The sequence below is a fragment of the Pholis gunnellus genome, assembly GCF_910591455.1.
Source record: "Pholis gunnellus genome assembly, chromosome: 15".
NCBI classification, from domain to species: domain Eukaryota; kingdom Metazoa; phylum Chordata; class Actinopteri; order Perciformes; family Pholidae; genus Pholis; species Pholis gunnellus.
In genome coordinates, this window is record NC_136542.1 from 13,148,779 (window position 1) to 13,165,503 (window position 16,725).

At 45.9% G+C, this 16,725-nt stretch overlaps 1 protein-coding gene across 1 annotated transcript in view; it reads left to right on the forward strand.

Moving 5' to 3' along the window:
• Nucleotides 1-16,725, forward strand: part of LOC306706966 (latent-transforming growth factor beta-binding protein 2-like) — a gene marked incomplete at its 5' end in the record, with an annotated part of 75,328 nt that overhangs the window by 26,183 nt on the left and 32,420 nt on the right. The window contains 6 exons of the mRNA XM_079174227.1: nt 1,113-1,363; nt 2,282-2,473; nt 5,273-5,479; nt 6,611-6,894; nt 8,105-8,207; nt 15,915-15,989. Of these exons, the coding sequence (XP_079030353.1) occupies nt 1,113-1,363; nt 2,282-2,473; nt 5,273-5,479; nt 6,611-6,894; nt 8,105-8,207; nt 15,915-15,989 (1,112 nt within the window). The remainder of the gene's footprint in view (nt 1-1,112; nt 1,364-2,281; nt 2,474-5,272; nt 5,480-6,610; nt 6,895-8,104; nt 8,208-15,914; nt 15,990-16,725) is intronic.

Below are 16,725 nucleotides of genomic sequence, written 5' to 3' on the forward strand. Positions count from 1 at the left end.
CACGTGTGTTTATTTGCCTGATTATCGTTGTGCGTCTGCTCGACAGAGCTGATTTAGTGTGCAAATACAGGGTGTGTGGCTAAAAATCACATGTAATACATGTTAATGCATGGTTTATATCCTCATTTGGGGATTTGATTACAGCCTCAACTTTACAGGGCCACAGGTGCGCTTTGTAGAACTGTTCCTCTGATCTCCCCGACACGGTTCATCTTTGTCTTGCTCTGCTGACTGTCTGTCTGGGCAGATCAGTGGGATCCAGATGTCTTTTGCGGGGTTGAATCCCAGCACTCCCCAAGCTTTCTTACAAGCCAAGGAAGGCCCGTCTGCCTGTCTGTCTGAGAGGCACGCGCCTCCCCCAGGTCGCTCACATGAGCTCAGTTTCCAGGTCGTGCAACACAGGCTAGGTTAATTGACCCAAATCAAAAAGAAAAGTGCCCCTCTCAGGCCTGGAAAAGCTTTGTTCTTCGACCCTAGTTTTAATACTTCCTCCAGCCCGGTGCAACACTCAGGATGTTACTCCCTGGTCGGCCACAATCAGACAGAACAGGGAGTTCATAATCTAGTCAAGCAGACACAGTGGGTGATGGACAGGTTTTGTAGTCCTGACGGAAAGATCTAATGTGTTTAATCACACACTTTTCTCTGAGGCAAACTGATCAGCCACACACAAACTGCAACCTGTGAGTCTTATTCCCTTTGGTTGCCTGGTCCTTTATCTTTTTTGTTAATCAGTGATGAAAAATCTTCTCTTGCAAAATGTCTTCAATGTCAAACAGAATCTTTTCATTAATTAGGGAGGGTGACGGCTCTGTGACTTAACAGCCGATGTCAGTTGAGAAACCCTATGTGCTTAAAAAATGATACGGTATTATTAATATGATTAAAAACAAAATGACTTGTCTCTCATAAAATCAATTAGGCAAAGCTATGACCTAAGACAGCACGTTTGTCTCGCAGGAATATTATTTTCTGCTGCACACACTGGACACACTTAAATGGATTTCACAGTGATGTGTTACGTTGCTGATGGGTGTTTCTTAGCGAGTGAATATATATGTGAGGGATATTAACGTCATATGTTTATGGTCTTGTGGTGATGTGAATGACAGGACCCAAGTGAGACGGGGACCCCCTGACTCCTCCCCTCAGCAGACTGGGACCTCCCGCACTGTGAAACGTTATCCATCATCCTCCGGGCCTATAACGTCCAACGCTCTACCAAATGGCAACGGCCACGCTAACGGCCACGGCAGCGAACACAGGACCTGGCATGGACACAGAAATGGGCATCGCAACACTCACAGGCCTAGCAGCGACAGCCAGCTGCCCGGGCAGTTCAACAATGCATTATCACCAGCAGGTGAGAACAAAAACATGTCTCTTACACTGTGAAATGAATACCACAAAACTTGTATTTGCTCTCACTTTACATGCATACTTAACTTTTCCGATCTCCCTAGCCATGTCAAAACAAACACGACCATTCTGGCTCCATTAACAGAGGCTAGCTTACACACGTACACATGTATGGTGTCATCGTTGAATGGAACATTAACCACAAGAAAGAAAATTGGCAGCGCCCCAGGCTGCACTTCCCTTCTCCCACTGTCCACCCACCCCACCCCCCTTCTATGGTCTGCATCACGCCAGACAGACAGACATTTGATAGAAAAGCTGCATACGGTGTGTGAGCGTGTGTGTGTGTGAGTGTGTGTGGATGCTTTGATATGTTTGGGAATCTGCCCTGTCACCTCTCTGACATGACAGGCGCTGAACCCTGGCACCTCTACCCACAACAAAAAGAAATGTGATCTTGTCTTTCCTAATTCTTTATTCTCCCTTCACTACTTCATCTTCCTCCGATCCGACGTCCAGCATGCAGCATCCAACAGCTGTCTGCTGTTCAAGCTTGTTTTTAGCCGTGTACCACAGCAACGGCTGTTGAACGGCTTCCCAACATTACACAATGTTAACTTGCACTCAAGCTCTCTTTGTCTCCTTCATACATACACACATCCAAAACACCTTCTCCTAAAGATGAAGGGCTTTGGAGGTTGGCCCGATACTTAATAGTATTCTTTCCCCTCATTTGCTGGCCTGTGGCACATCGCTCATTCAGCTGCCCAGTCGTCAGCACACACCCTCGCACACTTATAAACCTCCCTTTCGCCCAGACTGGGAGTGTGTCACAGTGAGGCTGAAGGAGGAAGGATGCAGCTCGTCTCCAGCCCGTCTCTGTCGCTGCTCCTCCTCACCCAGGTGTGTGTGTGTCTTTCAGGGGCCAACCTCACCTCCAACTTGGACCGCATTAAGATCGTCTTCACGCCCATGCTGTGCCGCCGGGTGTGCAGCGCTGGGCGCTGCTACAACAGCTGTGAGAAGGGGGACGTCACCACGGTCTACAGCGAGAACTCGCAGCAGCAGCAGCAGCCGCAGCCGCAGCCGCCAAAGAACCAGGGCTTCCGACTCTGTGAGTGTCAACTCTTGGGCCTCTGATTGTCATTAACCCCTATCTTTCTTGTCTGCTTGTCATCCATCTTCTTCTCCTCTCCCCTCTGTCACTGCCTCTCTTGCTCGCTTTCTGATTCTCACACACTTCCCTTGTGTCTCCACCCGACTGTCTCGTTTTTTCTTTTATGGGGTGAGCTTGACAAAAATGGGTTCCCAGTGGCATGCTGTCTGTTCTGAATGCCGACCTCAAAGTGGAGGCAGAGTGGTGGAGATTAAAGCTGAGAGCTACGTTACAAACTCTCACTGTCAAAGAGAAAGCGAGAGGGGAAAGTGGGAGAGATGGGGGTAGACCAGATTAAAAGCGAGCCCTGTAATAGGGGGCTAATCTCCCCCTCGCACACACACACACACACACACACACACACACACACACACACACACACACACACACACGTGGAGCTGGTGGTCCCACGCTCCCAACACTTAGCCCCATCTCTTTGCGGTTTACACCTCGCGGTCGGCCCTGCCGTTAACCATTTTACGTGCTCCCTGGGAGAGCAGGAACGAATGAAAGAGGAGAAAGAGAGGCAGAAAGAGAGAAAGAGTAGCAGCATGAACAGGATTTTATAGGGATTACATTAAACCTTCCATTTATCCGGGGGGCTTTGCTCCAAATTCACACAGGAGTGTCCATGGGAAGGGAAGGGTCGGTCAATGCCAAGGGTAGGGTCGTACCCCGGCATGTTTCTTAGTTTTCTCATCAGTTTTAACCAGCTAAGGCTCAAAATAATGACTACTTGTGGATTAGAGGGTGCACATACTGCACACATACAAGTCCTCTCATTCACTTAAATGCAAACTCAAACAGACAGCCAAACATGCAACCAACCTGCACTTCAGCGCACTAGACCTATAGCTGACTTTTGCATTTATAAACAGGTTGATGTTGCAGATTCATGTGCCCATTAATGGGGTTTTAGAACATGGAGTAGATATTCCAAACACTTCAGCCTCCTGGCAGAGGCCTTCCCCCACGATTACATTCCTGGCACCTCCACGTCTTCCTGAGCAGCGGGTTTGTTTTAATGCCCCAATTTCACTCTCTAGAAATCTCCCTTCATTATGCAAACGCGTGCGTTAAAGAGCGCATTAAAAAGAGATTTCCATTTAGGCTAGCATCCTGTTATTGCTCGGGCGTGCGTATTCGTCGAGGAATGTCAAGTCGGACAGCAAACAGTTGTCTCATGCTGTTGTTATGTTCGCTACGCGATGCAGTAAAATCTGGCTGGATAATTATAACAGGCTCCCTTGATACGCACCCCGTGTACAACGCTTACTTTAAAGCCTGACATTAGATTTGGTAGAAGTCTGTTTATTGAGTGAGAAGTGTGTGTGTGCGCACTTGGTGTGTGTCTTTTTGCTTGTTAGAGGTTGTTAAATGGACAGACACATAGGCAGACAGGGAGCCCGGTATGCAGAGTCGACAGTAGGTTGTTGTCTAAGAATAGTTCCTGCCCCATGCCGGTGTGGGACTGGCCTGACACAGACTAGTCCAGGCCTGCATCCCACATTGAGATGATTTAATAGCCTACTTGAACTGATCATTTAGCCAGCATGTCTAATCACTGGAGGACTTCCTGTGTGTTTGGACACCAAATCTAGACCTCTCTTTCTGTCTGTTTTTTTCCTGTTTTTTGTCTCACATTGCTTCTTCCTTATTCCCTCCTCCCTCTCTCTCTCTCTCTCTCTCTCTCCATCTTCTCTGTTTTCAATCTGTTCCATCCTCCCTCCTTCAGTCTCACTCTTGTTGATGCTATGAGCCAGGGAGCTCTCTCCCTACGTCTCTCTCTGTTCCCTATTTGCACCCTGCTAGCGTGTTACTGTCTGTCTCAGTGAGACAGAGAGGATGCAGTTCACTGCATGTATCCATCACCAGCGGTCGTCTTTCATCTCATATGGGTGGGCCGTCCGTATGTCCAGCTGCCTGGCAAAGTAGTCCTGTTTGTGGTGCTGCTGAGCCAGAAAGGTGCAGTGCTTCACTTTTTTTCATCCTTCATCCGACCATCCAAGATTTTCCTTTTTCTTATTTGTCTCGGTTGGATAGATTCTTTTCCCCCTTTTGATAGTCTTTGATGTTTTGAGTTAGGGGAGGTCAGATCAGAGCGAATCTATAGATAGGAGCAGGTCGGGCTGGCACCCGTCCTGTATGCCAAAAGATAAGGCCAGTGAAAGCAGTGCTGTCAAACACCATCTGGCCAGTGCTGGCCTTTTCTCTCTTTCTCTACCCACGGTAAATTGCAAACTATAAATCGAGCTGTAGACTGAGCATGTTTTGTAATTCAATTTATTTATGTTTCCTAGAGCCAGTTGCCCTTCTTGGAAATTTTGTCCAAGATATGATTGGGAAATTCATGTTGTTTTCCTGCTGCCGGCCAAGCAATTTTTTCATACAGATATCCATGCAGTATTTTCTCAGAATTATTACAGGATGAATCATAACTCATCACCATGCACAGGAGTTACTGATGCGAGGCAAAACATGCCAATGAAGGAGGTGCAGCAGGAGGACTTCAGGACGAAGTTGAAAACAGCATTAAAATGTGCAAACAAAGCCCGTCCACATGAAGCCTCAGCACATGCCCTTCCTATTAGAAATACCCTTTCTGTTCCTTATTACCGGAGCCTTGTGCATGGGGATGCATAAATCTGTGTAATTAAATGTGGCGTGTTGTGTATGCTAACGAATCTTTCACTTCATCTTTTTCTCTTTACCTCTGAATCACCCGCCCCTGTGTTTCTCTCTCCGTCCTCTCTGCAGTCTTCTGTCAGATACCTTGTCTTAGTGGAGGCCGATGCATCGGCAGGAACCTGTGCTGGTGTCCATCAAACTCAACAGGGAAGTTCTGTCACCTGCCAGCCCCGCCTCCTGCCAGACCCACCCCTCACAGGCACAAGGATGCCAGCCACCGGGGACCGAAATCTCCCCTCCACTCCATGTACACTCTACCACTGTCCAATCAGCAAGGTAATCCCCATACATACATGGGATGGCAGCCATTGGCCTCCCACTGGATTCTTTTAAGGCTACTTTTTCGAATGCTGGTGTGATAGGGGCTTTTATCCTTTTTATTCTTTTCTATTTTGAGCATAATAAGTAATGGACGACTTAGTGGAAGCCTGTCCACACACAATGCTGCTTTTATCAAACAGAAGTGATTATTAGAAACAGAGCGAGGCCACATCATGAAGTGATGAGACTGAAATCAGATTAACTCACTTTCCTCTTCTCCTGATTTCCAATTTCCTCATTGCGTCTCACTCAGCATCTCGCTTTAACAGTAACTAGCAGAGGCTTTGTTTTAGATTGTTTTAAATTCCCCTCAGAAATCTTCTGTCTTCCCTTTTGAATTAAAATGAATCGTGATAATTGAATGACATGAGTCCAATGTCTGGATTGTCATGTCACAACAAAGAAATGATCCTTCATGTCGGTATGCGTTATACAACCACTCAGTTTCACGTACAGGGCTCTTCATAACGTCTCCGTCTTCTCCGCGGTCTCTCCTTGTCATCTGTCTGTGCGACTATGATTCATGAGTGTGGCTCAGGATTCTGGGAAAAAACTGGCACTCCCTGAAGATAGATTCTTCCCTTCTGCGACGAGGACAAAAGAGCTCATTCTCCACTTTCAACATCTTCTCAGTTCCTCAACAAATCTGTTTTTGGTCTTTAAGATGATTTGATTTGAACCAAAGAATTCAAAAGTCTTTGTGTTGTTGTTGTTGTTGTTTGGTCTATCTTAATACTGTCTTCACTGCCGGGAATTCCCCATGTGGAGCAAGCTAAGTGTGGGTTGAACAACTCTGTGCAGGATGTTAGCCGATAGATCGCAGACTGCAGCGTGTATATACAGCTTTTATCCCTTGGCTGGGGATGCTTCCACTTATATTATCCAAAGATTGTAACTATAAACGAGGGATACTCAACTTGCTTTGGCTGGGGGCCACTTTTGTAAAATGCCAGGAGGCCAGGGGCCAGTTAAAAGACACATACATTCAGCGCTTAGCCCCTACCTCTGTGGCGAGGCCGTAAATTGAGTGTCACTGCTATCAATTATCCTCTACATGGTATAAACTGTGGGTCTCTTCTTCTCCAGTGTCTCTCCACCCATCCTTGGTGAACGTCCACATTCAGCACCCTCCAGATGCCGAAGTCCAGATCCACCAAGTAGCTCGGGTCCAGCCAGGACAGAGACCGGCCACCGCAGATGGGGCTCACTCTGTCCAGCAGCGCTCTCAGCCTGGGAACGGACATGAACCCACCAACGACCATAGCAGCAGGCACCCACACACCAGTGGGAACGGGAATAACCATGCCAGAACGCACAACTATCAGAACGGACAAGTTGGGAGATGCTTTCAAGAGACAGTTGATGGACAGGTATTGTGTTAAGTCATTAAAACACCCTATGCACACTGTCATCACTCGCTGAGTTAAGCCACCTGGCGTGTCCTAGCCCATCGTAGGTGTTGACAACAGCGAGTGAAAGTGTTGTTTTACCACAGTCACGCTCCCATCCCATCACTTTCCTCGATTGCTGCTGTCTCAAACAGGAAGTGGGCCTGTAGCCCATGATTTAAGTCATGTCCAGGATTTATGAGCTCCGAACACACATGTCATCTCATGTTCCACCGGTTCCCCCGACATAGGCATGTTATGAGTTAGGATGTGTAAGGACAAAGGTTGAGCTTAGATATTTCAGCCCATGTGGTCCTCTTTGTGGCTCAAAATGTGGCGATGTGGGCCACAGCACATGGCCTTCAGTCATGGTGTGTATGGTACCATGCATACAGTATGACGTGCACCACAGATTTACGAGAGGTGGCATGGTCGGGATAATGTACGAATGTCACAGCAGACATTTGTCAAAGGGAAGAGGAAGTTAGGAAAGGGAAGTACTTAAGTGGCAGTGCGTGAGTTTGACTGATCTGAGGCTTAATACAGCATATGTTTGCTTGGCTATAATCTTTGACTCATAGCCTTTTGCTTTGCAGTTGAAACAACACAAGGATCTGCAGAAGAGTTGTTTTTGCCAGCATAATTCCTTGAACAAGTTTGTTTGTGCTGCTCTGCAGCTCCCATTTTCTCTACTCTGGTTTCATAGAGAGCTTTGAAATGAAAGCCTCCAGTCAAAATGATTTTTCAGAACCTCAATAGAAGTGCCCCAGAGATGGAGCTTTAGCTGGTAGTTTCCCCTCTTCTCCTGCCAGCATGCCAGTTTTGTTTTCTCCAAAAGAATGTCCTCTTTAGTCTCATAACCCTCTATTGGCAAAATAAAATCAATACGGTCTGATAGGAATCTCTCTTCACAATTAGCCAAGTGCCTAAAAAGGCTTGCCAGGAGGTTTATATTTGTTCTGGAGACTCAGCGCTTGTGTCCTCCTCCAACTAACTAGTCTCAGATGTGTCTGGTTCACTCTGTCCTCGCAGATAGCTACACATGCACACTCTGAGGAGAACACACTGACAACAAGCCTGCACCTGCCAACACATGCAGACATTTGAACACAAACAAGAATGCGTGCACAAATATGTACACTCATAATCATAATTTATTTCTTAGATTTAACGCAGATGTGTGTTGTTGTAGTGTGGCAAGCCTCTGCCAGGGCTAACCAAACAGGATGATTGCTGTGGAAGCGTGGGAGCCTCCTGGGGTCTAAACAATTGCCAAAAGTGTCCAACCAAACCAGGTAAGCCCTCCTGACTAAAGCCATCCGATCTGAGCAATTTTGTGTTCCGCTCTGTTCCATTTCATACTTAAATCTAATCTATTTCTAATCTGGTCTAATTCTGTTGGTATTATTTTCTGTTGTGCCTTTGGTATGTTGATCTCTTGGTATTCATGTGCTGTTTATTCACATTGGTTCAAAACAACAAGACGCAGCTGGGCTCTACTTCCATAGAGCTGCATATCAAGGTGTTTAGTCAGTGACCCCAGTTATGTTCCTCAGCAGCAGTTGTTTATGCCTGGTGGATTTGTACAGCATTTATCACAGGCCTAAACAGAACTGATGACTGATGAGGATTAGCACATAGAAGCCTTCATTAGAATCCTAAACTCCTGTGTGACTCGGCCATGCACTCCGATTGTGAGAATTAAGCTGTTTTTCGCTTTCATAAAACCGAAACTGGGACGTGAATGAAAACACATTTAGCATAAAGATGAGAGGCTGGCAGGAGTGCCACCCACCCTGCAGGCGGATTGAGCTAACGCGGCCTTGAAAGAGGAAATGAACAGCCGCAGTTCAGCCGCTTCCCGACCAGAGCTGCGGTAGGTTTGAGAAACAGCAGCTGGGCGGTTGCACGCCGTCACCGCCAGGCAGGGTGGGTGGTGACACCCTTCACTGTAGATGAAGACTCTCACTCGGCCTGACAGCCCTGCGTGTTGCATGCAGGGCAGGACTTTTGCAGACTATTGAGGACCTCCTGGGAAGCCGCTTTGGTGGCATGTTGGGGACATGTCATACGTTACACACAATCATATTACAGCCATGCCTGCACATGTTGGTTGGCTGTCAAAGTCATCATACCCTGTTTAATGTCTGACTGGACCTTAATCAGAAGCAGACGTCATCCCTCTCTATCTCCTCCATCTATCATAGATGCCGATCCATTCTTTTCTCTCCCACTCTCTATCTCCCTCGGCACGCCAGATTCCTAAGTCCCCGGCATGATCTCTTTTGGCTCCCAGATGTTTCCCCCTGCTCCCTCCTTTGAAGTTTTTGTGGCAGAAACGTTCGCTCATTTTGGTGGTTGTTTTGGGGGGCAGCGTACTGTAAGCCCGGGGTCCCAGGTCACACGCAGGCAGGGAAGAAAGGGATGGGGAGAAAGAAGTCAAAATGAAGTCATGTATGTCCCAGAAGTAATGGAAGGAGCTTTAATAAGTGAAATGCTTTGAATTCCTCTGAGTGTTATTGCTCTCAGTATAGACACTTGGCGAGATGTTTCAGCTGCGTTCCTCCCTCACTGGCCGAGATGTATGCTTTCTGACGTTTGACAGGAATGATATATAACCTGGAAACAACAGTCCCTGAGAAACCTTGCTGTCCGTTTTATTTCATAGTGAATGGTTCAGTTGTCGGCTCGCGGTATAGCTTTTTAAGAGTGTCCTGTGTCTCTTGTTAAGTATGTGACGATGTCATGAAAGCACAGTTTGTATTTAGGGGTGTAAGGCTAAGAGTCAGTTTATAGCAGGTTAAAACATGCACTGTTTTAGCAATTTTACTTTATTTCCCTTATTACATTTTATAGATGACGCCAACATGACCACACTATGTTCACTTCTGTTTTAGTAAGTCTTTGCTTCCTGGATTTACATCAGATATCTCTATTATATACTATATTACTCAACATAGTGAAGGATACAGTATCGTATAGTATAATCAGCACAAGGCTGTACACAAATATAGACTCAAAATGTATTGCTGTCTGGTTGGGTCTCTTTGTGAAGTCTGTGAAAGTACAGCTGAAGATATTATAGAGCTGGCTATTGTTTACTGCTATACACTAAGGACTTTATGTCCCTGTTGTGAAAATAAGGGACGGTATTATGTGGGTTTGTAAGTGTTGTGTATGTGAAGGAGGGCTGACGTTATGGAGGCATGAATGCCACTGCGGGAGTTGAAGCCCTCAGGAGCCAGAGCCTTTAAAAGTCACATGCTGAGGATTCCTGGGTCATAATGAGATCCAGATCAACCAGAAGAGGCTGGAGTCAACTCCATCCCTCTGGTTCTGATGATGAGGTGGCATACACTGCACTTTTGTTTGAATTTCCAACTGATTCAATCTAGGATTATCACTTCTGATAGAGAATCTGATGTAGAGTTGGTAAAAAATACTGTCCTCGAGTAAGGGAGCTAACCAGTGAGGTGTTGAGTCAAGTGAGAATGAGAATGAGGAGGAAGTTTGGATGCACAGGTCCCGAAATTTCGTTTATCCCTGAAAAGCAAAGAGGCAGCAGGATAGTGTTGTTTGTGCAACTCTGGGGATGGTGTGAGGTCGCCCAACTGAAGGCCATTTGCTGTGGCCTGAGTCTGACCCATACACTGCACTGTTGGCATGACTCTCTATAATTGTGCGGGCAGCCCCTCCCTCGCTGTGAATTTCACGGCTAATGGAATTCCACAAGCCGTTTGTCTCCCCATCTGTCATTGCTGGGCAGCTTCTCCCTCTCTGTGACTCTCCCAGTCTGTGAGGCTGGGAGGCTTCCCAGGGAGCCAGATGAGATGTCCCCGGGGCCTAAAGTAACCACCACACCCACAGGAGCCTTGGCTTCCTCCAACTCTACGTACCTGGGTCATCAAGGTCGTCATGATGTCACTGCCCCCCCCTCCCCCTCTCTTTCTCTCTGTAACGAGGACACTATTCTTCATGAGGTTTGGATCAATATAGTCAGATGAGGCAAAGAAGGAGGGGGCCCACGGAGCTCCACAGATCTTCCCACATGAACTCATACTCGCCTAAATCTCCCATCTATTTCCCGGACATTAAGTCTGGCATCCATCGAGGAGGCCAAAGCCTGCGCTTAATACTTTTTATTAGCGCTGATCAAACATGAATACTTGTTAATTACCAATGAAAACCAGAGATGCAATGACTTTGCCTCAGAAATAGGCAGTTGCAGCACTGGAACAGCTCCGCAGCAGCTTCTCATGGTGATCGGATAGAGACGTCGCATGTCTTTGACAGCGTATGATTCATTGATGTTGACTTAGTGTTATCCCTTCACAACTTGAATGATGGAATCTATTAGCTGGGCAGCGGCGCGGCTAATCAGCGCTGAGCAAACCCAACCACTGCAAGACATAAATCCCAGTTGGAGGCAGATGGATTTGAAATTTGTGTTGCATTTCTTAATTGGATACAAGTGAAGTTAAGCATGTTTTTATTGGGAGTGTACCATGGCAGGCCTTCTTTTGGAACCAGCCCAGGTGGTTACTATACCACAGTAAATTGCAGATTTTAGAGGAATGTGGGTCTGTTTTAAATGTGTGTTTGATGCGGTTTCCATTGGCATCAGCATCTTGGAGAAGGGCGTTAGGCAAAATGGTCAAACTACAAACAGAGATGTAAACGCATACTTTCGTGAATAAGAACAATGAAAAGTATGTTTTAAGTAAAGACTTAATGTTGCAGAAAAATCTAATAATCTCCCAATCATAGCCTTTTGGTTGCTTCGCATCTGTCGTGGGATGGTAATAGTAATATGATACAGCAACACAGCTAAGACTGTTAATGATTGAGCAAGTATATTGTAGCTTTCACAGTGTTTTTGTGTCTATGCATCTGTGGGAGGATGTTCATATTAGTCCCATGTGTCCTACCTGATTAGCCTTTGCTTCACTGGCAGGGACACATTATTTACAGGGCATGCGATATGGACCGTGATAGAACGGCAAATGTGGCAGGCGCGTGCCAAGGAGACCTTCTGTTTTCAAAGCAAATGACTTCCCCTTAAGCTGTTTGCTCTAATCAAGCATTGGCTCAAAGGTCAAGAAGAGATGGCTTTGCCATCTTAGAGACTCAAAAGACTCAAAACTCTCTGCGTTGATTAAAGAGCTCTCTTCTCTCCTAGTTTTCTCGTGGCCGGCGGCACCAGTTTGTCCCGTGGCGGCATGTCAGAAAGTAAATAGCTGGAAGGGATCCTGAGGAAGACTTGGTTTTGGTGTTGGTTGTTTTCCTATAGATTGGCCCCCAATGGAGTGGAAAGAAACACGGTCTCCTGTTCCCGTCCTGTGGATGGCATCGATCCCTCCTACCTCCATAATCCGTCTCCCACGCGCTCTCAGGTTTTCCAGACAGCTAATAGAAGAAGGCCAACACTGAGGTTGCCTCCCAGGCAGATCCCCGGGGAAACTGGTGAAGGGCTCTGAGCCCTGTGATTGATGGACCAGACCTTTCAGTCGTCTCAGAAGAACAGCCCCCGGTCCGGGTGGTCTACAGAGTGATTGTACCAAATTAGTAATTGAATATTTCTGTACAGCCGAGGAGCCCATCTGACCGTAAACTCTCTCCGTTCTCAGCCTCCTGCCTTTTTCTCTCTTTTACTTTCTCTCTCATTTTGCATAAGCTGTCCTTTCATTTGAATGCCCTCAGCAGGGCCCAGTGTGGAGCAAACTTTACTTTAAAAAGGGGATTAATGCAGATTGAATTTAGGACAGCACTGTGTATCAAGGAAGCTCCAAGGAATTTGAATTACAATTTCAGGTCAGGAAATTCGAGCAAATATTAGTGAAAAGTTGCCAGTGGAATGCGCGATACCATTGAGTGGAGACGGACAATAAATTAGTAAGGGGTGACAAATTCTTTTGTCAAACAGGACTAAATGGATACACAACAATTGGAAGCTTCTGTCTGTTCCCTCAGTGGATACAGAGCAGTCTGGGTTTACAGTCTTTGTAACCAAGGGTGACACTAATGATGCGCAGCTTGAGCTCACTCTTGCAAGCCACTGCCTGTGTAACTCCATGTTTTCTCCACAAGTGACGGTAGAAACAAGCATGAGAACAGGCACGTCATTAAATCCTCTTAAAGATGCCGTAATTCTTAGCTTTTTGTACAATAACAACAATGACAGTGCCAAGTCGTCAACTAGTTCTGCTAATTATCATCTTTTCTTGAGGTGAATGTTCAAGAGACATGGTTCTAAATTTGCTGGTACAATAATCTAAGATTCAGACACAAAGATTTATCAAAACTTGCTCTAAAATTATGTAATTGATTCATGAAATAGCCAAAACTCTCTGCATCTTATAATAAAGGCATCCTGCAAAGGGAAACCAGTATGTGCTGTACGTGTAGAGGGCTGTTGTCAACCTCTGTATGCTGAGTTTCAGCATCTGGTTTTTAAACTTGACTGCAAACAAATTGCCCCGAGGGAACAATAAAGATCTAATAAACTGAACTCTGATAACAAGCACTTTCAAGATCCAGGAGCCAAATGAGAAAAATGTTGAGCACATTCAACCAAATTAGATCCTATTTGCAAATAAAGTTTTATGAACACATGCTGGAAATGTGTCCGGTAAATGTGGAAACATGCCAACTTTACATCACGTCACGTTTAATGTCTGTGCGGTACTTTCATAATTAGGTTTTAAAGCTGCTGAATACTTTTACAACATCTCAGTCTTTTCTCTCACGCCATTTTAAGGTTTTTGAAACGCGCTGTCTCTCAGATTCATGTTGTTACTGACTGCAGAGGTCCTCACCTCCCTGCTAATAAGCTTTATTGAGACACCCGGACCTCCCCTACTGGGCTTCCCTTGGCATGTGCGCCCTGCTGTCACTCAGGCCAGACTTTCCCTGATCCCGTCGCTGCAGGAGGGCGTGCACACCGCCCTACCACAACAGCTCATTACTCAGAAAACTTTGAAAGGGGGATTAGGAGGGTGCGGAGGAAGATGAGGAGGTGGGCAGACAGGAACAGGGGCGTCACTGTGACACAGTTCCCCCTTTTCCCGTTGCCCCCTTCATGCTGACCCACTTCTGCTTTGTCAACCCTCAGGTACATTGACCCTGCCTGGTCCAATGGGTCACAGCAGGACCAAAACATACCTCAGCTTCCAGGACCATGTTCCCAAAGCCTCCATGTGGCACACATTCCAGTCACTCCTGGGAAAATGACACAAACTCATGACCGATTGCTGGGTTGTGTATCGGCGGTAGACATTTACGGGATTGCTAAATTGGGATCCTGTACATATTGAAAGTTTCTGACCATACTGAACCCATATGGTACCTAATTCTTTCCATTAACCAACTTCGATAGTGAATGACAGAGCTTCTGAACACACATTTGATTTGATAAATTAGATTCATTGTATGTGTTTGCTTATGTCTGTTGGCATAGGTGGCTGATTAGATCTTTGGTCTAGTTCTGCTGGTCCGCATTTAGGCAATCAGTCATTTACATCAGACCTCGCTTTCAGTCACACATCTCAACACCGTGGTTTTGTGGAGCTTTGATCACAGACAGAGCAACTTGTCTCTCTTTCCCAGCGCACTCTATCAGGGGAAGAGATGTGTTTTCTTTGCTGGCTGTGGCTGTAGTTCACTGTAGTGTAACCTCTGTGTTCAACCCTTCGTCGCTGTGGCAGCACGTTCAAAGCAGTGCGGTACTTTGGTACAAATTGTATTTTTTCTGGCCATGGTTTGAACCCAAAGCTTTTCATCACTGTCATTTGTTCCTGTTTTCTGGGAGTGGGACATTTTGGATGCCATGATTTCTCCTTTCGTGTACTCTCATTGGATGACGCAAGTAAAAATGGATGCAAAGTCGTATTTCACCATTATTTATTTGGAAATCTTGGAAGAAACAAAAAAATGTTCCAGTGTGTTTATGTGCTGTAGAGAATCATGACTATCGGGATTAGGAATCGATATAAAGCACAGGTCGACTGTCATCGCTTTAAACTGTCTGATTTATGACTGTAATCTGAATGGGCTGTAACAGTGAGAAACAGTTTCGTCATGCTAATAAGCATGTCGTTATTCTTAAAGCTTTCCTCACCCAAACACATAATTTGCCTTCCAAAATCAGAGGGTGGATCATCTCCCTTCAACATGATATGGAGCAAAAATCTTCATCTCAGTTTATGTCATGGAAAGATCTGCTACTAATAACCACCCTCTCTCTCTCTCTCTCTCTCTCTCTCTCTCTCTGTCTCTCTCTCTCTCTCTCTCTCTCTCTCTCTCTCTCTCTCTCTCTTTCTCTCTGTCAAACACTCAGATACAGACACACACAAACAGACTTTTTTCTCGCCCACGTGATAGTCACATTGACCTCTCTGTACATTAATTCAGCACGTGGGTGCTTGACTGCGTGCCGAATGAGTAATGACATAATGTTTTCAGGCCTCTGTCACTATGGCCACGCTGGGTTATTTACTGCAGCACTTCTGTGAACCTCTAATGTACACACCTGAAGCACACAGCATATGATTTCCATTGCTATGGGGGGATTTCGGGGCATTAGTCTCTTGTTTAAGTAGATTCGCGCTGCGGTTGGTGATAAAGGTCAGGTCTGTCACGTAGGCTTCCTCAACATATTTATGATGTAAGCACTTCCTTCACGTGTCCCTTGGGGTTGAGGAGAGTTATAGGTAATATAATTATAAATGACGTCGAGTGTTATCCTTACATTCTGCTGGATGGCAGTGCTGTCTTATAAACGTGGTTGATGGGTATCCATTTCCATACACTCACTCTGGAGTCCCCACGGGGCCCAGCTGTGGGTCCCCTCAATTTTTCCTCTTGCCAAGATGCTCACATCTGTAAGTTATATGGTCCCCTCCTCTTCTGCCTGCGCGATGGATGCGATGCTTTGTGACAGAAAGGATCGGCGCTCACAGATCTTTTTGCTCTTCTAAAGCTGTGCTTTCTCTTTCTGTTTGCAGCATATGCGGTGATTGCAAATGGACAAGTGGAGTGTCCCAAAGGTTTTAAACGGATGAATCTCACACACTGTCAAGGTAAGCTGTAAAATATGTTGATGAATGTGTAGCAAGTTCAGTATGTTCTGAATGTTCTCATGTGATTTAACCCGCTACGAATTTTAATAGGTAGCTTACCCATAACAAAAGCGTAGCTTATATTAGATCTGATAAAGAACATACTGCCCATATGTTTCCATGCATACATGGACCCCCACGGACACCTATAAAAGTATTGCTTGCTGTACGTCTGGCCCCTGTGGGAACCAGGTCAAGACTACAACTAGCCTTGGTCCAGGGTCAGAGTTCAGCAGCCAATAAGCACCTGCGGCTGCTGTTTTAATTGGTCTTTAGGGTGCTGAGTTGAGAATGGTACAGCAGGCTGCGATTATGCTAAATGTGGCTCTCTGAGTATTTGGAAGCTTTAGTTGCAGACCTGTTCGTGGCTCAGCCTCCCTATTTATGACAGCAGAAGGAAACCTGTTTAACTGCTCACCCAGCCATCTCTATGTGAAAGTGTTCCCGAGCGTACACTGTATTTTCCTCTATTGCAGCATCCCAGAGGTGTCTAGTTGACAGCTGGCTGGTAGATCCTGAAGCCACCCACAGTCTCTGTAGACAATGTCCCACAAGACAGTTCAGACTATTTATATTTCTTTCTGGTGTTAGTATACAGCGCTGGAATTAGTTGACATGAGCAAATAAACCGCGGCTGAATTACACCACTTAATCTCCGAACACTGCAACTGACACCGATACTTTCAATAACCAAATG